The sequence below is a fragment of the Eucyclogobius newberryi genome, unplaced genomic scaffold (assembly GCF_026437365.1).
Source record: "Eucyclogobius newberryi isolate DKJ021-1_F unplaced genomic scaffold, fEucNew1.0.hap1 SCAF_11, whole genome shotgun sequence".
NCBI lineage: Eukaryota > Metazoa > Chordata > Actinopteri > Gobiiformes > Gobiidae > Eucyclogobius > Eucyclogobius newberryi.
In genome coordinates, this window is record NW_027315735.1 from 36,399,178 (window position 1) to 36,424,086 (window position 24,909).

General features: G+C 46.4%; 1 protein-coding gene across 1 annotated transcript in view; it reads left to right on the forward strand.

Annotated features, from left to right (window-relative positions):
- snx25 (sorting nexin 25) overlaps nt 1–24,909 on the forward strand; it is a 44,328-nt gene that overhangs the window by 18,782 nt on the left and 637 nt on the right. The window contains exons 9-22 of the mRNA XM_072440048.1: nt 367–557; nt 1,572–1,703; nt 1,827–1,976; nt 2,289–2,411; nt 2,491–2,649; nt 7,676–7,807; nt 9,737–9,880; nt 10,662–10,775; nt 10,924–11,001; nt 11,920–12,003; nt 12,482–12,599; nt 12,689–12,755; nt 15,105–15,286; nt 23,856–23,956. Coding sequence (XP_072296149.1) covers nt 367–557; nt 1,572–1,703; nt 1,827–1,976; nt 2,289–2,411; nt 2,491–2,649; nt 7,676–7,807; nt 9,737–9,880; nt 10,662–10,775; nt 10,924–11,001; nt 11,920–12,003; nt 12,482–12,599; nt 12,689–12,755; nt 15,105–15,286; nt 23,856–23,956 — 1,775 coding nt within the window. The remainder of the gene's footprint in view (nt 1–366; nt 558–1,571; nt 1,704–1,826; nt 1,977–2,288; nt 2,412–2,490; nt 2,650–7,675; nt 7,808–9,736; nt 9,881–10,661; nt 10,776–10,923; nt 11,002–11,919; nt 12,004–12,481; nt 12,600–12,688; nt 12,756–15,104; nt 15,287–23,855; nt 23,957–24,909) is intronic.

Genomic DNA, 24,909 nt, shown 5'->3' on the forward strand with positions numbered 1-24,909 from the left:
TAAATCCGCTCTTCTTCCTGTCATTTTATATATATTTGTCAACTTCACAAACTGCTCCTCGATTGGTGCAAAACTCATCATTATTTACTGTTGAAAATGAAGTGAAAATCACACTTTAGTGCATTAAATCTAGTATAGTTTATTTAACTTCATATCTGTAAACTTGAAGGATTCACTATGTAACAGGTGTAAGTACTTTGTGTGTAATGTTCCCCCATGTGGCATTAAACGTGTCTGTCCAGCATTCATTTCACATGCATTCTCACTGCGGGCGGCTCGCCTTCCCGCGGGCCCGATCCGTAACTCGACCTGGCGTTTCCATGGTGATAGAGAGACCGCGTGCGCCGTCTCTTGTGTTTGCCGCAGATCGTAAAGGAAAAGAGCTGGCGGCGATGAAGGCCGACCTGCTGAGGGCCCGAGACATGAAGCGCTACATCAACCAGCTGACGGTCGCCAAGAAGCAGTGTGAGAAACGCATCCGCCTGCTGGGCGGTCCCAACTACGAGAACAGCGAGGAGGGAGGAGGCGACGAGGGGGAGGAGCCGCAGAGCCAGAAGGTACGGAAGAGCACCTCCTGCTCCTTCTGAAGGTACAGAAGTCCACCTCCTGCTCCTTTAGAAGGTACAGGGAGAAGTCCACCTCCTGCTCCTTTAGAAGGTACAGAAGTCCACCTCCTGCTCCTTCTGAAGGTACAGAAGTCCACCTCCTGCTCCTTCTGAAGGTACAGAAGTCCACCTCCTGCTCCTTTAGAAGGTACAGGGAGAAGTCCACCTCCTGCTCCTTTAGAAGGTACAGAAGTCCACCTCCTGCTCCTTTAGAAGGTACAGAAGTCCACCTCCTGCTCCTTCTGAAGGTACAGAAGTCCACCTCCTGCTCCTTTAGAAGGTACAGAAGTCCACCTCCTGCTCCTTCTGAAGGTACAGAAGTCCACCTCCTGCTCCTTTAGAAGGTACAGGGAGAAGTCCACCTCCTGCTCCTTTAGAAGGTACAGAAGTCCACCTCCTGCTCCTTCTGAAGGTACAGAAGTCCACCTCCTGCTCCTTCTGAAGGTACAGAAGTCCACCTCCTGCTCCTTCTGAAGGTACAGAAGTCCACCTCCTGCTCCTTCTGAAGGTACAGAAGTCCACCTCCTGCTCCTTCTGAAGGTACAGAAGTCCACCTCCTGCTCCTTTAGAAGGTACAGAAGTCCACCTCCTGCTCCTTTAGAAGGTACAGGAGAAGTCCACCTCCTGCTCCTTTAGCAGATACAAGGAGAAGTCCACCTCCTGCTCCTAGTCCACCTCCTGCTCGTTTAGAAGGTACAGGGAGAAGTCCACCTCCTGCTCCTTTAGAAGGTACTGGGAGAAGTCCACCTCCTGCTCCTTTAGAAGGTACAGGGAGAAGTCCACCTCCTGCTCGTTTAGAAGGTACAAGAGAACACCTCCTGCTCAGGTATCAGATCGAGCATGGATTAGTATCTGGGTTTTGATACTTTCGACCACTAAACTAAGGTTCATCTTGTGTGTGTCCTACACAAGCCCTTCGCGCCGCGCCCTGTCTCCGTCTCTAACCTCAGCGCTGTCTCCGCTCAGATCCTGCAGCTGGAGGACATCTTGTGTAACGCGGCCTACAGGGAGCACTTCAGAGTTTACATGGAGCGCGTGGACAAGCGAGCGCTCATCAGCTTCTGGGAGCTCGTGGAGACGCTCAAAACGGCAAACAAGGTACACTTTGTCTCACCAAGCGTTTGTTCAGCTTGTTGTTAGACCTACAGACTCCGTGGGGACCAGATTAAATGCTGTTGGTGTCATTTCAAAGCTGTATTTTTGCCGTGATTCCTTTTCCAGGCCGAAGTGCCGCAGATTGTGGGCGAGATCTACCAGAAGTTCTTCGTGGAGGGCAGAGAGATCCCGGTGGAGAAGGTGCTGCTGAAGGAGATCCAGCAGAGTCTGGTGGGGAACCGAGGCACGCAGGTGTTCACCCGGCTCCAGGAACAGGTCAGGAGAAACATCTACCACGCGACGGTCGACCGCAGTAGCCCTTAGATCTGGAAAAGACTCTAAACTCCTAATTAAGAGTTTATAACCCTTTACATTTACGTCCAGTGTCAATGACGGATAAAAGCATTATTTTTCAACACAATATAGTAGTAACTTCTTATACTTGTTGTGATAACGCTCAGAATCCTTCTAAAACTGTCCAGGAAATGTAACATTTTGTCAATTTATGTGATGGACGGTAAAAAAAACTGCAAGAAATGTGTTGAAAGTGTTTAAAATGACCTGGTTGTCGCCCTGCCCGGCGCTCAGGTGACGGAGACCATGAGGGAGCGATACTACCCGTCGTTCCTGGTGTCGGACCTTTACGACAAACTGATCCGGCGAGACGATCAACAGAACCTGAGCCAGTGCAGCAACGAGAAGGAGGAGGAGGTAACGGACGCCTAGGCCGGAGCTGAAGGTGCAAAAATGGCCTGAGATGTTGGTGTTTTACCCGTGTTTCCCGGTGCAGTGCCCTGGTCTGGACCCGGAAGTGGGAGACGAGGGCAGCAAAGGCATCAACGAGCAGGCGAGTTACGCGGCGACCAAACTCCGGCAGCTCTTCGACAAACTGGAATACAAGAGACAAGCGCTGGGCTCCATCCAGAACGCCCCCAAACCAGACAAGAAGGTACAGAAAACAAACGCACGCAAACCAGACAAGAAGGTACAGAAAACAAACGCACGCAAACCAGACAAGAAGGTACAGAAAACAAACGCCCCCAAACCAGACAAGAAGGTACACAAAACAAACACACGCAAACCAGACAAGAAGGTACGTGAAACAAACGCCCCCAAACCAGACAAGAAGGTACAGAAAACAAACGCACGCAAACCAGACGAGAAGGTACAGAAAACAAACGCACACAAACCAGACAAGAAGGTACAGAAAACAAACGCACACAAACCAGACAAGAAGGTACACAAAACAAACGCACACAAACCAGACAACAAGGTACATAAAACAAACGCACGCAAACCAGACGAGAAGGTACAGAAAACAAACGCACACAAACCAGACAACAAGGTACAGAAAACAAACGCACACAAACCAGACAACAAGGTACATAAAACAAACGCACGCAAACCAGACAAGAAGGTACACAAAACAAACGCACACAAACCAGACAACAAGGTACAGAAAACAAACGCACGCAAACCAGACGAGAAGGTACAGAAAACAAACGCACACAAACCAGACAACAAGGTACAGAAAACAAACGCACACAAACCAGACAACAAGGTACATAAAACAAACGCACGCAAACCAGACAAGAAGGTACACAAAACAAACGCACACAAACCAGACAACAAGGTACAGAAAACAAACGCACACAAACCAGACAACAAGGTCCATAAAACAAACGCACGCAAACCAGACAAGAAGGTAAAACAAACGCCCCCAAACCAGACAAGAAGGTACACAAAACAAACGCACGCAAACCAGACAAGGTACATAAAACAAACGCATGCAAACCAGACAAGAAGGTACATAAAACAAACGCCCCCAAACCAGACAAGAAGGTACAGAAAACAAACGCACGCAAACCAGACAAGAAGGTACGTAAAACAAACGCACACAAACCAGACAAGAAGGTACAGAAAACAAACGCACGCAAACCAGACAAGAAGGTACAGAAAACAAACGCCCCCAAACCAGACAAGAAGGTACACAAAACAAACACACGCAAACCAGACAAGAAGGTACATAAAACAAACGCACACAAACCAGACAAGAAGGTACAGAAAACAAACGCACGCAAACCAGACAAGAAGGTACAGAAAACAAACGCACGCAAACCAGACAAGAAGGTACAGAAAACAAACGCACGCAAACCAGACAAGAAGGTACAGAAAACAAACGCCCCCAAACCAGACAAGAAGGTACATAAAACAAACACACGCAAACCAGACAAGAAGGTACGTAAAACAAACGCACGCAAACCAGACAAGAAGGTACAGAAAACAAACGCCCCCAAACCAGACAAGAAGGTACAGAAAACAAACGCACGCAAACCAGACAAGAAGGTACGTAAAACAAACGCACACAAACCAGACAAGAAGGTACGGAAAACAAACGCCCCCAAACCAGACAAGAAGGTACAGAAAACAAACGCACGCAAACCAGACAAGAAGGTACGTGAAACAAACGCCCCCAAACCAGACAAGAAGGTACAGAAAACAAACGCACGCAAACCAGACGAGAAGGTACAGAAAACAAACGCACACAAACCAGACAAGAAGGTACACAAAACAAACGCACACAAACCAGACAACAAGGTACATAAAACAAACGCACGCAAACCAGACGAGAAGGTACAGAAAACAAACGCACACAAACCAGACAACAAGGTACAGAAAACAAACGCACACAAACCAGACAACAAGGTACATAAAACAAACGCACGCAAACCAGACAAGAAGGTACAGAAAACAAACGCACACAAACCAGACAACAAGGTACAGAAAACAAACGCACACAAACCAGACAACAAGGTCCATAAAACAAACGCACGCAAACCAGACAAGAAGGTAAAACAAACGCCCCCAAACCAGACAAGAAGGTACACAAAACAAACGCACGCAAACCAGACAAGGTACATAAAACAAACGCATGCAAACCAGACAAGAAGGTACATAAAACAAACGCCCCCAAACCAGACAAGAAGGTACGTAAAACAAACGCACGCAAACCAGACAAGAAGGTACATAAAACAAACGCACACAAACCAGAAAAGAAGGTGCATAAAACAAACGCCCCCAAACCAGACAAGAAGGTACATAAAACAAACGCCCCCAAACCAGACAAGAAGGTACATAAAACAAACGCACACAAACCAGACAAGAAGGTACATAAAACAAAGGCACGCAAACCAGACGAGAAGATACATAAAACAAACGCACATCAACCAGACAAGAAGGTACACAAATCAAACGCATACACAAACCAGACGAGAAGGTACATAAAACAAACGCACGCAAACCAGACAACAAGGTACATAAAACAAACGCACGCAAACCAGACAAGAAGGTAAAACAAACGCCCCCAAACCAGACAAGGTACATAAAACAAACGCACACAAACCAGACAAAAAGATACGCAAAACAAACGCACGCAAACCAGACGAGAAGGTACATAAAACAAACGCACACCAACCAGACAAGAAGGTACACAAATCAAACGCACGCAAACCAGACGAGAAGGTACATAAAACAAACGCACGCAAACCAGACAACAAGGTAAAACAAACGCACGCAAACCAGACGAGAAGGTACATAAAACAAACGCACGCAAACCAGACAAGGTACAAAAAACAAACGCCCCCAAACCAGACAAGGTACATAAAACAAACGCCCCCAAACCAGACAAAACGGTACAGAAAACAAACGCCCCCAAACCAGACAAGAATGTACGGAAAACAAACGCACGCAAACCAGACAAGAAGGTAAGTAAAACAAACGCACGCAAACCAGACAAGAAGGTAAAACAAATGCCCCCAAACCAGACAAGAAGGTACATAAAACAAACGCCCCCAAACCAGACAAGAAGGTAAGTAAAACAAACGCACGCAAACCAGACAAGAAGGTAAAACAAATGCCCCCAAACCAGACAAGAAGGTACATAAAACAAACGCCCCCAAACCAGACAAGAAGGTACATAAAACAAACGCACGCAAACCAGACGAGAAGATACATAAAACAAACGCACACAAACCAGAAAAGAAGGTGCATAAAACAAACGCACGCAAACCAGACGAGAAGGTAAACCAAATGCCCCCAAACCAGACGAGAAGGTACATAAAACAAACACACGAAAACCAGACAAGAAGGTACGTAAAACAAACGCACGCAAACCAGACAAGAAGGTACATAAAACAAACGCACGCAAACCAGACAAGAAGGTACATAAAACAAACGCACACAAACCAGAAAAGAAGGTGTATAAAACAAACGCACGCAAACCAGACGAGAAGGTAAAACAAATGCCCCCAAACCAGACAAGAAGGTACATAAAACAAACGCACGCAAACCAGACGAGAAGGTACACAAAACAAACGCAGTGAAGATTCCGTGAAAAAATATTGAAAGACGGCTCAGTAGCGCCACCTCAAATATCGATTTTCATGGGGCCAATGGCCAAAATAAATGGCAGTAAAAAAGTAACGCTCACTCAAAACAATAGTTCACCTGAGGACATTGCTGTAACTTTTGGAAAATGTATAGAAATCTATGTTTCTTAATGTTTTTCTTGGGAAATATTACTCGAGCGTTTGTAAAGATTTCCAAGCTGAACGCAATATGTAAATGTAGTAGCTAGCTAATTAAATGGCTTCTCCAAAATTCTATTTAGAGAGATTCACAATAGACGATCCATTTGTCATAAACAATTGAAAAAATTGGTAAATTTGTGACCAAATCACGTGACTCTAGCTTTGACTTTTTTTAGCGAAAAAAAAAATGCTCGGAATTTTTTTTTTACTTTATTATTATTTTTTCAATTGTTATTTTTTCCCCACAAACCACTCCATTGTTGACCCTCCTGAACTTTAACAAAAACTCGACCCAAAATTCAGGATTGGTGGAAAAATATTTTTTTTGGGTGTCGAAAAAAGATTTTTTGCTAAAATTTCAAAATCTCTTTTCGACTCATTCATTGTTCTTTGTTTTATGTTGCAGCGAATCACCAAGACAAGTTCTTGTGTTTGTGAATTCTGTTTATTGACGATGACAATAAACCCTGTCTGATTCTGACTCTGAAAATACATTACGTTAATGACGGGCCTTTTTCATCAGTGACTTATGAAAACATATTATGACCCCGCCCTAAACCCAACAGGGAGTCGGCCATTGTAGGCCGAACCCAATTTTTTCAAAACTTTATAATTTGTCAAAATTAACTGCACCCATTTGCAATTAGAGATTTTTGATACAATTCCAAATGTGGGCGTGGCAAGCTCGTTCAGAAAAAATGCCATTTTTTAAGTGTTAACTTGCGTTTCTCTAGAATGAGGTGTCCTTTTTTCCCGCATGAATGTAAGTTTTGTGCAAAATGATGAGCTGAACGCAATGACGTATAATATATAGATATATATTACAAAGGCTCTACAGCGCCCCCTTGAACATTTTAATGAAGTAAAAAGATTTACTTTGACGTAGACGAATACAATTTGGCACAGCCATTCTTCTTACCACTGTGAACAAAAAAGTAAATGACAGCATACCTCTATCTAAAAGCATGTTACTGTGGCAACCTAACAAATATTGCCATAGACCTAACTGCATTTCGGTTTACAGGCATTTTGAATGGGATGAAAACATTTACTTTGTCATAAACCGTTAAAATGTGACACACTTAATCTCCACATCACACTGAACATAAAAGCCAAAAGGAACATGACTCTATCTCAAACCGTGCGGTCGTGAAAATGTTGAATGAAGTAGTATAAAGTTTGTACTCTTTTTTTTTGGGGGGAGGAGTGATGTAGGTGGGGAGATTAGAGGTGTCGCAAGGGGGGCGAGGGCCTATATCGCAAACTCAAACTAAGAACCTTGAAGAGCTGCACCAGGACACTGAGGATACAGTTATTGCTTTGTGATATTCTGAGACATCTTGAACGGACGATACGGTTTGACTCTTTTATCTTGTGCGCTTTCAGATCGTGAGTAAACTAAAGGAGGAGATCGGGGCCATGGAGAAGGAGCACAGTGAGCTGCAGCAGCACATCAGCCGCACAGACTGGTGGTGCGAGAACCTGGGCCACTGGAGGGCGACCATCACCGCCGCAGAGGTCAGAAACTGCCACCGGAATCACACACATCCACTGGAATCGCACAACGCCACCACTGGAATTACACACCGCGACCACTGGAATCGCACACCGCCACTGGAATCGCACACCGCCACTGGAATCACACACCGCCACTGGAATCGCACACCGCCACTGGAATCACACACCGCCACTGGAATCACACACCGCCACTGGAATCACACGCCGCCACACCGCCACTGGAATCACACACCACCACTGGAATCACACACCACCACTGGAATCACACGCCACCACACCGCCACTGGAATCACACACCACCACTGGAATCACACACCACCACTGGAATCACACGCCGCCACACCGCCACTGGAATCACACACCGAATCACATGCCACCACTGGAATCGCACGCCGCCACTGGAATCACACACCGCCACTGGAATCGCACACCGCCACTGGAATCACACACCACCACTGGAATCACACGCCGCCACACCGCCACTGGAATCACACACCGAATCACATGCCACCACTGGAATCGCACGCCGCCACTGGAATCACACACCGCCACTGGAATCACACGCCGCCACACCGCCACTGGAATCACACACCACCACTGGAATCACACACCACCACTGGAATCACACGCCGCCACACCGCCACACCGCCACTGGAATCACACACCGAATCACATGCCACCACTGGAATCGCACGCCGCCACTGGAATCACACACCGCCACTGGAATCGCACACTGCCACTGGAATCACACACCGCCACTGGAATCGCACACCGCCACTGGAATCACACACTGCCACTGGAATCACACACCGCCACTGGAATCACACACCGCCACTGGAATCACACACTGCCACTGGAATCACACACCGCCACTGGAATCGCACACCGCCACTGGAATCGCACACTGCCACTGGAATCACACACCGCCACTGGAATCACACACCGCCACTGGAATCGCACGCCGCCACTGGAATCACACACCGCCACCACTGGAATCACACACCACCACTGGAATCACACGCCGCCACACCGCCACTGGAATCACACACCGAATCACATGCCACCACTGGAATCACACGCCGCCACTGGAATCACACACCACCACTGGAATCACACGCCGCCACACCGCCACTGGAATCACACACAGCCACCACTGGAATCACACACAGCCACTGGAATCACACGCCGCCACACCGCCACTGGAATCACACACAGCCACCACTGGAATCACACACAGCCACTGGAATCACACGCCGCCACACCGCCACTGGAATCACACACAGCCACCACTGGAATCACACACAGCCACTGGAATCACACGCCGCCACACCGCCACTCGAATCACACACAGCCACCACTGGAATCACACACAGCCACTGGAATCACACGCCGCCACACCGCCACTCGAATCACACACAGCCACCACTGGAATCACACACAGCCACTGGAATCACACGCCGCCACACCGCCACTGGAATCACACACCGAATCACACGCCGCCACCACTGGAATCGCACGCCGCCACTGGAATCACACACCGCCACTGGAATCACGCTTTTAGGACCGAGCCATGTGAGAAGTGAGATAAAGACGGTCTGTGGTTTCCATGACGCGGTGTAGAATTCGAAACGGTCACGGAACACTTTAGTGATGACAATGACGCACGAGTTCTACGTGTTACGATCCTCAGTCAAATGTGTGTCGTGTCCAGGGATAAAACTGCAAAACACAAAAGTAATAGTGAGTAAGTAATAGAATATATTTTTAAGTATTTCTTTGTATTTCAAGAGTAAAAAGGTATTTTGCACACATTTTGAGGACACTTAAACTCATTGAACTAAAATGCAGTTAAGATAAATATGTTTAGAATTTTCATCAAAACATTTTGTTTCAGAACGGCACATTTCTTTATGAATGTTGTTTTTTTAGGCGGCAGCGGAGGATGGCAGTGAGACCGTGGCCTGTTACAGCGTCTGCGTGAGTCTGACCGAAGCGGACGAGTCCAGCCACAGCCGCTGGACCGTCCAGAGGAAACTGACTGAGTTCCAGATCCTGCACCGAAAACTCACCGAGGTAAACGCCATCCGCACGCCACAATCATATTTATTCAATTTTAACTATGATACATGTTACTGCATTGCCGTGTGAATATGTACAAACATGTTTATTTATTTATGGATGTTCAGTTTTTATTATTTGATGAAAATTGTTGACAAAGATAATCTACTTTTTAGTCAGTTTTAGTCGACAAAATGTTGCAGATGATGCAGATGAAGCAGATGATGCAGATGAAGCAGATGATGCAGATGATGCAGATGATGCAGATGATGCAGATGAAGCAGATGAAGCAGATGAAGCAGATGATGCAGATGAAGCAGATGATGCAGATGATGCAGATGATGCAGATGATGCAGATGATGCAGATGAAGCAGATGAAGCAGATGATGCAGATGATGCAGATGATGCAGATGAAGCAGATGATGCAGATGATGCAGATGATGCAGATGATGCAGATGATGCAGATGAAGCAGATGAAGCAGATGATGCAGATGAAGCAGATGACGCAGATGAAGCAGATGAAGCAGATGATGCAGATGAAGCAGATGAAGCAGATGAAGCAGATGATGCAGATGACGCAGATGAAGCAGATGATGCAGATGAAGCAGATGAAGCAGATGATGCAGATGAAGCAGATGAAGCAGATGAAGCAGATGAAGCAGATGATGCAGATGATGCAGATGAAGCAGATGAAGCAGATGATGCAGATGAAGCAGATGAAGCAGATGATGCAGAGGAGTCTTAATCTGTGTAACGTTATGTTTTTAAGTATAAACTGTACTTGTTGTATTTCCAGTGCTTTCCGTCGCTGAAGAAGCTCCAGTTGCCGTCCTTGAGCAAACTTCCTTTCAAATCCATCGACCAGAAGTTCTTGGAGAAGAGCAAAACCCAGCTCAACGCCTTCCTCCAGGTAACCACGGCGCCCGTCCGCCCCCTGCTGGTCGGAGCTCCGCCTCACGCCGCCTCACGCCGCCTCACGCCGCCTCACGCCGCCTCACGCCGCCACACGCCGCCTCACGCCGCCTCACGCCTTCTGTGTTTGTGTTTCCGTCCCGCAGCGTCTCCTTGGCGACGAGCGCTTGTGCCAGTCAGAAGCTCTGTATGCGTTCCTCAGCCCGTCTCCAGAACACCTCAAGGTCAAACACACACTCAGATATCTCCACACGATCCAAAAGTGTCAACAAATGTCACTTTAGAACAAGAAATACATCAGGTTTGATTAAAAAGTACATTATTCTTACTACAGTTTGTGCATTTATATCTTCTTTTTATATGTTTTTCATAAAAGTACAAGCTGGGCCTAATTAATGAACCCGGCACATTATTCTCTTTATGATCGATTAGTAGTTTAGATCGTGACGGAGATTCCACAATTCTTAATTAGTCCATTTCAATATCTGAGATTAACTTGTTTCAGCTTCTTAAACCAATGACATTCAGCATTTGTACCGTGTATGAAGGATGATGATGCATAAATAAACATGTATATGATTAAAAGAGTGTAATAACAGATGTGTAAAAGGTTTGAACGTGTTCTCTTGAGTCTAACAAACATGTTAATTATACAAAGATATTAAAGCCAAGTATAATAATGAAAACAACGAAACAATAGAAATATCGTCCGTTTGGTTTGTTTATCGTGTAGTTTGTCGTGTTTTAGCATCGTTTTTGTCCACGTATTTAAGAACAGACACGTGACACGAGTACGAGTTCAACATACGCAGTAGAAATACACGGTAATAGTAGTAGTAGTCATGTATTACAGGCACAGGAGAGTTTTAGATCGGAGTAAACTGGAGATTTATACAATTGAAATGTTGCTGTTGAAGCTTATTCCAGTCCGAAGGAGCTTTAAAAAAAGAAGGGCGATGTGTGAGGCGCGAGTGACCAGCTAAAAACCGTCTCTTGCGTTTAAAAATGACGCTTCAGCCAGTTAAAGACCCCGCGGCGTCTTGGGTAAACCCCGCCCCCGTCGATCGGCTCGCATCACGTCGCTCGAAGCTTGTCGCCGTCAGAGACATCGTTTATCTGATTCTGGGACGTTTGTGTTGCAGGTCATGTCCATCCAGAAGAAGTCCTCCTTCTCGCTGGCCTCGTTTCTGGAGCGATTCCCCGGGGACTTTTTCTCCCACCCTGACGTAAAGAAACACACTGTCTAGATGCACGACGTAATGTCCCGTAGTACGGCTTTAGACGCTTCTGACGCTCGCGTTTAATGCTCGAAATGTCGCCGATTGTCTTTGTTGTACATTTAAAGTTAATTTTCATCCAATTAAAAGTGGAAATATGGCGACTGAAGACTTCTAGATAGAACTAGTTCATGAATAAAGTGTATTATTGATTATTATTATACTACTTAGCCGTTATTTAGCTTCTAGTGCCGCCGTCTGTGTGATAAAAATGTCATTTCGTACATGTTTTTTAGTCCAGAAAATCGTATAATCGTCTTTTCTACTGACATTTATCACTCGTTTTGTTACGCTTTATTTAGTTCATTTACGCTAATTACAACGTTACGAGCCGCGTACCAGGTCAAACGTCCGCCTTTCCGACCCGTCTCCGGCTTCGTTTCCCCCGGTAACCGCGGCGCTCCTTTGTCCGTTTTTCTCGCCGCAGGAGGACGGCGACGACGACAGCGACTTGTCGGACTACGGCGACGAGCCCGACGGCCGGCGAGACGCGCTGGCCGAGCCCTGCTTCGCCCTCATCGGGGAGATATTCGAACTCCGAGGAAGTACGGCGAGCGTTTCTTTACTCTTCTACAACGTTGACCCGATGTGGTTTCCGTGGTTACCGTGCTCACGCGCTCTGTCTCCTCTTTAGTGTTCAAGTGGGTGAGGAAAACGCTCATCGCTCTGGTCCAGGTGACGTTCGGTCGCACCATCAACAAGTAAGTGGAGGGTTTTCCCCCAAACGCATCGCCGTGTCTGTACTTCGCTCGTGTCCGTTCTTCGCTCGTGTCTGTACTTCGCTCGTGTCCGTTCTTCGCTCGTGTCTGTACTTCGCTCGTGTCCGTACTTCGCTCGTGTCTGTACTTCGCTCGTGTCCGTTCTTCGCTCGTGTCCGTTCTTCGCTCGTGTCCGTTCTTCGCTCGTGTCTGTACTTCGCTCGTGTCCGTTCTTCGCTCGTGTCCGTTCTTCGCTCGTGTCTGTACTTCGCTCGTGTCTGTACTTCGCTCGTGTCCGTACTTCGCTCGTGTCTGTACTTCGCTCGTGTCCGTTCTTCGCTCGTGTCTGTACTTCGCTCGTGTCCGTACTTCGCTCGTGTCCGTTCTTCGCTCGTGTCCGTTCTTCGCTCGTGTCCGTACTTCGCTCGTGTCTGTTCTTCGCTCGTGTCTGTTCTTCGCTCGTGTCTGTACTTCGCTCGTGTCCGTTCTTCGCTCGTGTCCGTACTTCGCTCGTGTCCGTACTTCGCTCGTGTCCGTACTTCGCTCGTGTCCGTTCTTCGCTCGTGTCCGTACTTCGCTCGTGTCTGTACTTCGCTCGTGTCCGTACTTCGCTCGTGTCCATGGGGACGGTGAGGCTTACTCTGCCACGCCCCCGTTTACCCGCTCAAAGGCGCACACTGTGTCGGTTATGAGACGTCGATGTTCGAATCTAGACTAAAAACTGGAATGGATAGTAATAATTATGAATGGATGTTTTACGAAGCGAAAACGAGCACGACTTTTTGGAGAACTTTGCGGATAAGCAGCTTTTTTCTGCGCAGTTCGGCGATAAACGACGATAATCTTTGTTGTGAAAAACCATTATACCGTATTTTCTGGAGTATAAGTCGCACCAGCCAAAAATAGCATGACAGAGAAGAAAAAAATCATATATAAGTCGCACTGGAGTACAAGTTGCATTTTTGGGGGAAATGTATTTGATCAAATCCAAGACCAAGAACCGACATTTCATCTGTAAATGCAGTTTAAAATAATAACAGTGAGAGAACATGGTGAATAGGTGTACGTATGCTAACGCTAACACCTTCAGCTACATGACGTATGCTAACGCTAACACCTTCAGCTACATGACGTATGCTAACGCTAACACCTTCAGCTACATGACGTATGCTAACGCTAACACCTTCAGCTACATGACGTATGCTAACGCTAACACCTTCAGCTACATGACGTATGCTAACGCTAACACCTTCAGCTACATGACGTATGCTAACGCTAACACCTTCAGCTACATGACGTATGCTAACACCTTCAGCTACATGACGTATGCTAACGCTAACACCTTCAGCTACATGACGTATGCTAACGCTAACACCTTCAGCTACATGACGTATGCTAACGCTAACACCTTCAGCTACATGACGTATGCTAATGCTAACACCTTCAGCTACATGAGGCACAGACAGAACTGTGGTAAGTGTCTGGTATGTTAACGTAACATATGAACAGTTATTCAGATAACTATAGCATAAAGAACATGCTAACAAGTTTAGCAAAGCATCAGTTTTACCCCAAATCACTAAATCCACTGAATTCTTCTTCCTCTGTGTCACTTCTAAACAGCTCCACAAACTCCAGAGGAAGTGCAGATTCTTCTTCTGCGTCGCTTAGAGCCCAGAGCGCCCTCTTGTGGTCGTCAGTGTGAAAATAACGAATAATATCACATATAAGTCGCTCTGGAGTATAAGTCGCACCCCGGACAAAACTATGACAAAAGGTGTGACTTATAGTCCAGAAAATACGGTAATTTATTGTCCCGTAGGTTTTAAATGGATCGTTTCTGGTTTTCTTAGTATCTACAGTGACTTTAATGCACACAACACTTTGAATTTGACTGTGTATAAACCTGCCTTACATTAATATTGAGAAATAGAATGTCCAAATGTAAAAGTAGATTCCTGGGTGCTTCTTCCTCGTGCTCCGCCGCGACTCGCCTGTGCTCCGCCTCCCGACTCGCCCGTGCTCCGCCGCGACTCGCTCGTGCTCCGCCGCGACTCGCTCGTGCTCCGCCGCCCGACTCGCCTGTGCTCCGCCGCGACTCGCTCGTGCTCCGCCTCCCGACTCGCTCGTGCTCCGCCTCCCGACTCGCCCGTGCTCCGCCGCGACTCGCTCGTGCTCCGCCGCGACTCGCTCGTGCTCTGCCGCGACTCGCTCGTGCTCCGCCGCGACTCGCTCGTGCCCGCCGCAACTCGCTCGTGCTTCGCCGCGACTCGCCCGTGCTCCGCCGCGACTCGCTCCGCCGCGACTCGCCCGTGCTCCGCCGTAACCACCGCTCCCCTCGTGTGTGTTCAGACAGATCCGAGACACTGTCAACTGGATCTTCTCGGAGCAGATGTTGGTCTGCTACATCGGCGTGTTCAGGGACACCTTCTGGCCCAACGGGAAGCTAGCGCCGCAGGTCAAAGTGAGAACGGAGTCCGAGCGCAACGACACCAAGGAGCGAGCGCAGCAGAAGCTTCTGGACAACATCCCAGGTACAGCGCCGTTCCACTCGACCTCCGTGTAGCGCTTCTGCAGGTCTATGTTCTGTCTGGAATGCTTCGTCTGATTTATCTTGCATTTATACGATTATAGGAAGGCGCAAATCAAATCGAAACTTGAAAAACGCGAAGGGTGCTGTAGTTTTATCCCCAACAACTGAATATTCTGTCTACTTCTGCATGAAAACTGCTCACAATAGTTGAGATCTGTACAAACGTGTGTCTTTTAGTGGTTGGCGTTGCTTTTTTCATACCTGACCTGGAGGTAGCGGTCAAGAAGAGGTTAACAGATCTTCTCTGTCTTCACCGCGGGACTGAGCGATCTTACCGATGGGCTGAATCTACTTTACAGTGTTCAACCTATCAGTACGCGATCCGTAATACATCCAATGCAGCCATTGTTTAGTCCACATAGTTACAGAACACAACAACATCATGTACAGTAAATGCATCTTCTGCATTCAGATGATCGTTTACTCAAACCGCAGTCTTTTTAGCTTTTTTCTTGGTAGAGACGATTGCTCTTGGAGTTCAATTTAAACTTTTTCCCACGTTCGATGCGTGAAGCTTCTCCCGGTGCCAGAGACGTCATAAATCTCCAGGTTGGGGTCGTACCATGGCAACGTTTGGAGGTCGTCTACAGTCCACTACATTATTTAAAAACTGTTTTAAATAACGTTCAAATTACCACAACTTAAACGCGCAGGAATTTTATTTGCTTTATTTGAACCACTTTTTCACTTGGCTCCAGATTTATAAAAAGACCGGGAATCGCAATGTCATTTTTCAGGTAAATGAGGCTGAACTGAAAGGACTGAACCAAACCAGGGCTAAATCTAAACCTAGAAATCTAGAACTAAACCATAACGTGTGGTCTTAATGGTCCTGTTCAAGATCCTTCTGAATCTGTTCAGGAACGTTTGGATTTGGTCCTATTTTTGTGACTTTTTTTATATTTCCAAAGACGATGATCACGTCTTTGGAGCTGAACAATGGCACGATGTGGCAAAAAGAAGACGACTTGGATCCATGTGTCAGTTTTTGTTTCATGTGAATACGTCTACAGTCTGACGGTTCACCCACGTGCTCCAGGTTCAACTGCAGCTTCTAGAGTGTTGTGTTGTGTCGTCACATGACACGGACTATTCATCGAGTAGCTTGTACGAGTTCTTTAGAGGAATTTTCCACCACAACATGGCTGCCAGAACGGAACGGCGGTTACTATAGGTTACCACGTAGATGTTATGATGCAGTATCTTGGTTGCTTGGTGACACAGTAGAATATTCATGACCTCACATGACACGGTTCTGTTCCTTGACTCAAAGAAGAAGAACGGAGTCTAAAGAATAAAGTCTGAGGACTACGAAAAGTCTGAGGAAAAGTCTGGCTACGAAAAGTCTGAGGAATAAAGTCTGGCGGTAATGCAACAATTGGATGCCAACCGCCATAAAACAACAACAACAACAATAAAGTCTGGCGGTAATGCAACAATTGGATGCCAACCGCCATAAAACAACAACAACAACAATAAAGTCTGGCGGTAATGCAACAATTGGATGCCAACCGCCATAAAACAACAACAACAACAACTTGGATACCAACCGCCATAAAACACCAAAGAAGAAGAGAGCTATTTTAGAGCATTATTATGGAGCTACGTACTCCCCGGCTCAGTCGGAAAATGTCAGGAAACATGGAGAACATGGATATAGTTGAAGAGAGCGAGGCATGTTCCATGTTGATCATATCATTGCACGACGTGTTGAGAAACAATGTTGTTTTGAGAAACGAAAATCTGATGAGCAAGCTCGAAGGACGAGACCTGGAGGAGAGACGTGTTGTCCTCCAGTCTGCTCTGGAAAACGCCACGAAAGAAAACCAAGAACTTCAGAGAGAAAAGGAGCTGAAAGTGGAGATGGCAGAAATGAGACGGGAGAAGAGTGTTTTGCAAGACACGGTTCACAATTTGAAATCGAAGGACAAAGTGATGACAGAGTTTTGTGCTGAGACAGAAGAGGAAAAACATGAACTCTGTGAAGCCATCAAGACCCTACAACAGACACGGACTGAGCTGGTCCAGAAAGCTCAGCTAAAAAGAACTTTGCAAATGAAAAAGGAGGTTGAACAGGAGATATATAAGCTGCAGATGCAAAAGGGCATTCTGCAAGGGATTTGTAAAGATCTGAACTTAAAACAAAGAGAGGAGTCCGTCTTAAAAAAGCACAATGCTAATTTAAACGCAAAGAAAAATCAACTTCAGGAGGAAAACAAACAAATCGACGGCAAAATCACGGAGTTGCACAGCAAAATGGCCAAAGAGTTGTGCTGGAAAAGCAATTATAAAGTAATCAAGTTGTCCAAAAGGGCCTCGAAAAATGAAAATGAAAAGCTGAAGGAATATTTTTTCAAACTAACCAAAGCATATGAGGATGAAATGGAAAAAACAGAGAGGTTTAAGGTAAAAGTCCTGGAGTACAAGGACCTGCAGTGTGATAATGACAAACTGCACCAAGAGGTCGACTCGATGCAGCTCAAACTAGCACATCTCAAAGCCACGAGGGAGAGTTATCAGCAAACCAACAAGGGGGAAGGCAGGATTAAAGCCTTCAACAAAAGACTAAAGAAGAAGAAACTGAGCCTTCTGAAGGAGCTGCAGAAACTTGTCGAGACCGAGGAAGACGTTCTCCACTTGACGCACGAGCTGAACGACTCGGCGAAGGAAAACTACAACTTGCACAAGGAAATCCAACTGTTGAAACAGCGGATCGGCAGTAAGAGCCTGGTGAAGGTCCGTATGAAAAGTCTAAAGGACGAGAGAAAGTCGCTCATGAAACTGAACGGCGACTTGAAAGTGGAGTTCGCGCGTTGGAAGAGAAGCATGGAGGAGCTGCAGCCGGCGCTCGCTCAGTGCGCGGAGACGGAGAAGCTGCACCAGAGTATGCAGGCCAATAACGCCAAGGTGCAGCAACACTTTGAGGAGCTGTTTGTGGAAATGCAGAAGAGCCAAATGGCACTTCAGAAAGAAAAGGAGCTGAAAGTGGAGATGGCAGAAATGAGACGGGAGAAGAGCGCTCTGCAGGACACCATCCACAATTTGAAATCAAAGGACAAAATGACGACAGAGTGTTGTGCCGTGTTAGAAGAGGAAAAACACGAACTGGGTGAAGCCATCAAGATGCTGCAACAGACACGGACTGAGCTGGTCCAGAGAGCTCAGTTAAAAAGGACGTTTAAAATGAAAAAGAAGCTCGAACAGGAGATGTATAAGATGCAAATGCAAAAGGGCATTCTGCAAGGGATTTGTAAAGATCTGAACTTAAAACTAAGAGAGGAGGATCATTTAAAAGAGCACAATGTCGAGTTAAACGCTACGAAGAATCAACTTCAGGGTGAAAACCAAAACAAGCGAGCGCAACATCGCGGAGATGCACCATAAAATGGAGTGGAAACATCACGCTTTGGGGGAGGAAACATCACGCTTTGGGGGAGGAAACATCACGCTTTGGGGGAGGGAACATCACGCTTTGGGGGAGGAAACATCACGCTTTGGGGGAGGAAACATCACGCTTTGGGGGAGGGAACATCACGCTTTGGGGGAGGAAAGAACATCACGCTTTGGGGGAGGAAAGAACATCACGCTTCGGGGGAGGAAAGAACATCACGCTTCGGGGGAGGAAAGAACATCACGCTTTGGGGGAGGAAAGAACATCACGCTTTGGGGGAGGAAAGAACATCACGCTTTGGGGGAGGAAAGAACATCACGCTTTGGGGGAGGAAAGAACATCACGCTTTGGGGGAGGAAAGAACATCACGCTTTGGGGGAGGGAACATCACGCTTTGGGGGAGGAAACATCACGCTTTGGGGGAGGGAACATCACGCTTTGAGGGAGGGAACATCACGCTTTGGGGGAGGGAACATCACGCTTTGGGGGAGGAAACATCACGCTTTGGGGGAGGGAACATCACGCTTTGGGGGAGGAAACATCACGCTTTGGGGGAGGAAACATCACGCTTTGGGGGAGGGAACATCACGCTTTGGGGGAGGGAACATCACGCTTTGGGGGAGGGAACATCACGCTTTGGGGGAGGGAACATCACGCTTTGGGGGAGGAAACATCACGCTTTGGGGGAGGAAACATCACGCTTTGGGGGAGGAAAGAACATCACGCTTTGGGGGAGGGAACATCACGCTTTGGGGGAGGGAACATCACGCTTTGGGGGAGGAAACATCACGCTTTGGGGGAGGGAACATCACGCTTTGGGGGAGGGAACATCACGCTTTGGGGGAGGGAACATCACGCTTTGGGGGAGGGAACATCACGCTTTGGGGGAGGAAAGAACATCACGCTTTGGGGGAGGAAACATCACGCTTTGGGCCCAGCCAGTCTCAGATCTTAGTCCAATAGAAAACCTTTGGAGAAGCTGAACCAGCCCTTTAAACCTGTCAGATCTCGAGAAGATGTGTGTGGAAGCGTGGCCAAAGTCCTGCTGCAGCGGAGGCGTGGCCAAAGTCCTGCTGCAGCGGAGGCGTGGCCAAAGTCCTGCTGCAGCGGAGGCGTGGCCAAAGTCCTGCTGCAGCGGAGGCGTGGCCAAAGTCCTGCTGCAGCGGAGGCGTGGCCAAAGTCCTGCAGCAGTGTGCAAACCTGGTCCAGAACTCAAGTGATCAATTACTTATTCACATTAATAACATACAAATAAATTATTTAAAAATGATACAATGTGATTTCAGATTTTTTAGATTGTGTCTCTCACAGTGGAAATGCACCTACAACATTTCAGACGCTCCACAATGTCTAAGTGGGAGAATGGCAGTGTGTTCAGATAATGAGTCACTGTACAAGCTAAAGTCCAAATGAAGGACCTGAAGTGTGAGAATGACTCGCTTCATCCAGAGCTCGACTCAAAGCAGATCAGAAGATCACATCTGGAACCCACAAGGGAGAGTTCTCAGCAGACACGAGGGAGAGTTCTCAGGAGACACGAGGGAGAGTTCTCAGGAGACACGAGGGAGAGTTCTCAGGAGACACGAGGGAGAGTTCTCAGGAGACACGAGGGAGAGTTCTCAGCAGACACGAGGGAGAGTTCTCAGGAGACACGAGGGAGAGTTCTCAGCAGACACGAGGGAGAGTTCTCAGGAGACACGAGGGAGAGTTCTCAGGAGACACGAGGGAGAGTTCTCAGGAGACACGAGGGAGAGTTCTCAGCAGACACGAGGGAGAGTTCTCAGGAGACACGAGGGAGAGTTCTCAGGAGACACGAGGGAGAGTTCTCAGGAGACACGAGGGAGAGTTCTCAGCAGACACGAGGGAGAGTTCTCAGAAGACACGAGGGAGAGTTCTCAGCAGACACAAGGGAGAGTTCTCAGGAGAGTTCTCAGCAGACAAGAGGGAGAGTTCTCAGCAGACACGAGGGAGAGTTCTCAGCAGACACGTGGGAGAGTTCTCAGAAGATACGAGGGAGAGTTCTCAGCAGACACGAGGGAGAGTTCTCAGCAGACACGAGGGAGAGTTCTCAGCAGACACGAGGGAGAGTTCTCAGCAGACACGAGGGAGAGTTCTCAGCAGACGCGAGGGAGAGTTCTCAGCAGACACGTGGGAGAGTTCTCAGAAGATACGAGGGAGAGTTCTCAGGAGAGTTCTCAGCAGACACGAGGGGAGGGAGAGTTCTCAGCAGACACGAGGGAGAGTTCTCAGCAGACACGAGGGAGAGTTCTCAGCAGACACGAGGGGAGGGAGAGTTCTCAGCAGACACGAGGGAGAGTTCTCAGCAGACACGAGGGAGAGTTCTCAGCAGACACGAGGGAGAGTTCTCAGCAGATACGAGGGGAGGGAGAGTTCTCAGCAGACACGAGGGAGAGTTCTCAGCAGACACGAGGGAGAGTTCTCAGCAGACACGAGGGAGAGTTCTCAGCAGACACAAGGGAGAGTTCTCAGCAGACACAAGGGAGAGTTCTCAGGAGAGTTCTCAGCAGACACGAGGGAGAGTTCTCAGCAGTCGCGAGGGAGAGTTCTCAGCAGTCGCGAGGGAGAGTTCTCAGCAGACACGAGGGAGAGTTCTCAGCAGACACGAGGGAGAGTTCTCAGGAGAGTTCTCAGCAGACACGAGGGAGAGTTCTCAGCGGACGCGAGGGAGAGTTCTCAGCGGACGCGAGGGAGAGTTCTCAGCGGACGCGAGGGAGAGTTCTCAGCAGACGCGAGGGAGAGTTCTCAGCAGACGCGAGGGAGAGTTCTCAGCAGACACGAGGGAGAGTTCTCAGCAGACACGAGGGAGAGTTCTCAGGAGAGTTCTCAGCAGACACGAGGGAGAGTTCTCAGCAGACACGAGGAGAGTTCTCAGCAGACACGAGGGAGAGTTCTCAGCAGACACGAGGGAGAGTTCTCAGCAGACACGAGGGAGAGTTCTCAGCAGACACGAGGGAGAGTTCTCAGCAGACACTAGGGAGAGTTCTCAGCAGACACGAGGGAGAGTTCTCAGCAGACACGAGGGAGAGTTCTCAGCAGACACGAGGGAGAGTTCTCAGCAGACACGAGGGAGAGTTCTCAGCAGACACGAGGGAGAGTTCTCAGCAGACACGAGGGAGAGTTCTCAGCAGACACGAGGGAGAGTTCTCAGCAGACACGAGGGAGAGTTCTCAGCAGACACGAGGGAGAGTTCTCAGCAGACACGAGGGAGAGTTCTCAGCAGACAGTTTACTCATTTCTTTGGAGTAACTTTTACTATCACATTTGATAAAGTTGTGTGTTGATTGCGTACATTTGACCATTCTCCTATACTTCTTATTACTAAATAAAGTTTACAAGTCGTCACTAATCTCACTAATTTATTTCATTTTATTACTATTTTTAAACCATTTCATCTTGGAGTACAATAAGTAAAAAGGTACTTACAGTACAATAATGAAAATGCTGTTACTTGCATAAATATATATATATATATATATATATTAGTTACTGATTTAGTCCAAATGAATAAACACATGATCAGACTTAAGAGGATCGCACAGAGTCTGGACAGAACATACACTTCAGCTGAATCACCCTGAGTCCAGTGTTTTAAGACTTGGTCCAGAGTAGTAGTAGTTTTAGACTAGTCAACAGCATATTAGGTAGTTTACATGCATATTAGGTCGTTTACACGCATATTAGGTAGTTTACATGCATATTAGGTAGTTTACATGCATATTAGGTCGTTAACATGCATATGAGGTCGTTTACACGCATATTAGGTAGTTTACATGCATATTAGGTCGTTAACACGCATATTAGGTAGTTTACATGCATATTAGGTAGTTTACATGCATATTAGGTCGTTTACACGCATATTAGGTAGTTTACATGCATATTAGGTAGTTTACATGCATATTAGGTCGTTTACATGCATATGAGGTCGTTTACACGCATATTAGGTCGTTTACATGCATATGAGGTCGTTTACACGCATATTAGGTAGTTTACATGCATATATGAGGTTGTTTACACGCATATTAGGTAGTTTACATGCATATTAGGTAGTTTACATGCATATTAGGTCGTTTACACGCATATTAGGTAGTTTACATGCAGATTAGGCAGTTTGCATGCATATATGAAGTAGTTTACATGCATATATTAGCTAGTTTACATGCATATATTAGCTAGTTTGCATGCATATATTGGATAGTTTACATGCATATATGAGGTAGTTTACATGCATATATTAGCTAGTTTACATGCATATATGAGGTAGTTTACATGCATATTAGGTAGTTTACATGCATATTAGGTCGTTTACATGCATATTAGGTCGTTTACATGCAGATTAGGCAGTTTGCATGCATATATGAAGTAGTTTACATGCATATATTAGCTAGTTTACATGCATATATTAGCTAGTTTACATGCATATATTGGATAGTTTACATGCATATATGAGGTAGTTTACATGCATATATTAGCTAGTTTACATGCATATATGAGGTAGTTTACATGCATATATGAGGTAGTTTACATGCATATATTAGCTAGTTTACATGCATATATTAGCTAGTTTACATGCATATATTGGATAGTTTACATGCATATATGAGGTAGTTTACATGCATATATTAGCTAGTTTACATGCATATATTGGATAGTTTACATGCATATATGAGGTAGTTTACATGCATATATGAGGTAGTTTACATGCATATATGAGGTAGTTTACATGCATATATGAGGTAGTTTACATGCATATATGAGGTAGTTTATATGCATATATGAGGTAGTTTACATGCATATATGAGGTAGTTTACATGCATATATGAGGTAGTTTACATGCGTATATTAGGTAGTTTATATGCATATATGAGGTAGTTTACATGCGTATATTAGGTAGTTTATATGCATATATGAGGTAGTTTACATGCATATATGAGGTAGTTTACATGCATATATGAGGTAGTTTACATGCATATATGAGGTAGTTTACATGCGTATATTAGGTAGTTTATATGCATATATGAGGTAGTTTACATGCATTTTACGTCTCGTCGTTTGTGTCGCGAATATTCAAAAAAGTGTCGTCTTTGTGTCTTTTGTCCAGACGCTTTGACGAACCTGGTGGGCCAGCAGAACGCTCGATACGGGATCATCAAGATCTTTAACGCTCTTCAGGAGGCGAGTGCCAACAAACACCTGCTCTACGTAAGAACACGCCCACCGCCCACTTTGTACATGTGCGTTAACAGCAGAGGGATCGTCCAGAACGCCAGACAACCTGTGCATTTTATGTTTTTAAATCTTAAAAATGTCCTCTTTCATTTCTGTCCTCTGTCGTTAGTTTGTCCTGTTTTTGTATTTTCTGGAGTATAAGTCGCACCAGCCCAAAAATGCATAATAGAGAAGAAAAAAACACATATAAGTCGCACTGGAGTATAAGTCTCATTTTTGGGGGAAATGTATTTGATAAAATTCAAGACCAAGAACAGACATTTGATCTGTAAATGCAGTTTAAAATAATAACAGATGAGAGAACATGGTGAATAGGTGTACGTATGCTAACGCTAACACCTTCAGCTACATGACGTATGCTAACGCTAACACCTCCAGCTACATGACGTACGCTAACGCTAACACCTTCAGCTACATGACGTATGCTAACGCTAACACCTCCAGCTACATGACGTATGCTAACGTAACACCTTCAGCTACATGACGTATGCTAACGCTAACACCTTCAGCTACATGACGTATGCTAACGTAACACCTTCAGCTACATGACGTATGCTAACGCTAACACCTTCAGCTACATGACGTATGCTAACGCTAACACCTTCAGCTACATGACGTATGCTAACGCTAACACCTTCAGCTACATGACGTATGCTAACACCCTCAGCTACATGACGTATGCTAATGCTAACACCTTCAGCTACATGACGTATGCTAACGCTAACACCTTCAGCTACATGACGTATGCTAACGCTAACACCCTCAGCTACATGACGTATGCTAACGCTAACACCTTCAGCTACATGAGGCACAGACAGAACTGTGGTAAGTGTCTGGTATGTTAACGTAACATATGAACAGTTATTCAGATAACTATAGCATAAAGAACATGCTAACAAGTTTAGCAAAGCATCAGTTTTACCCCA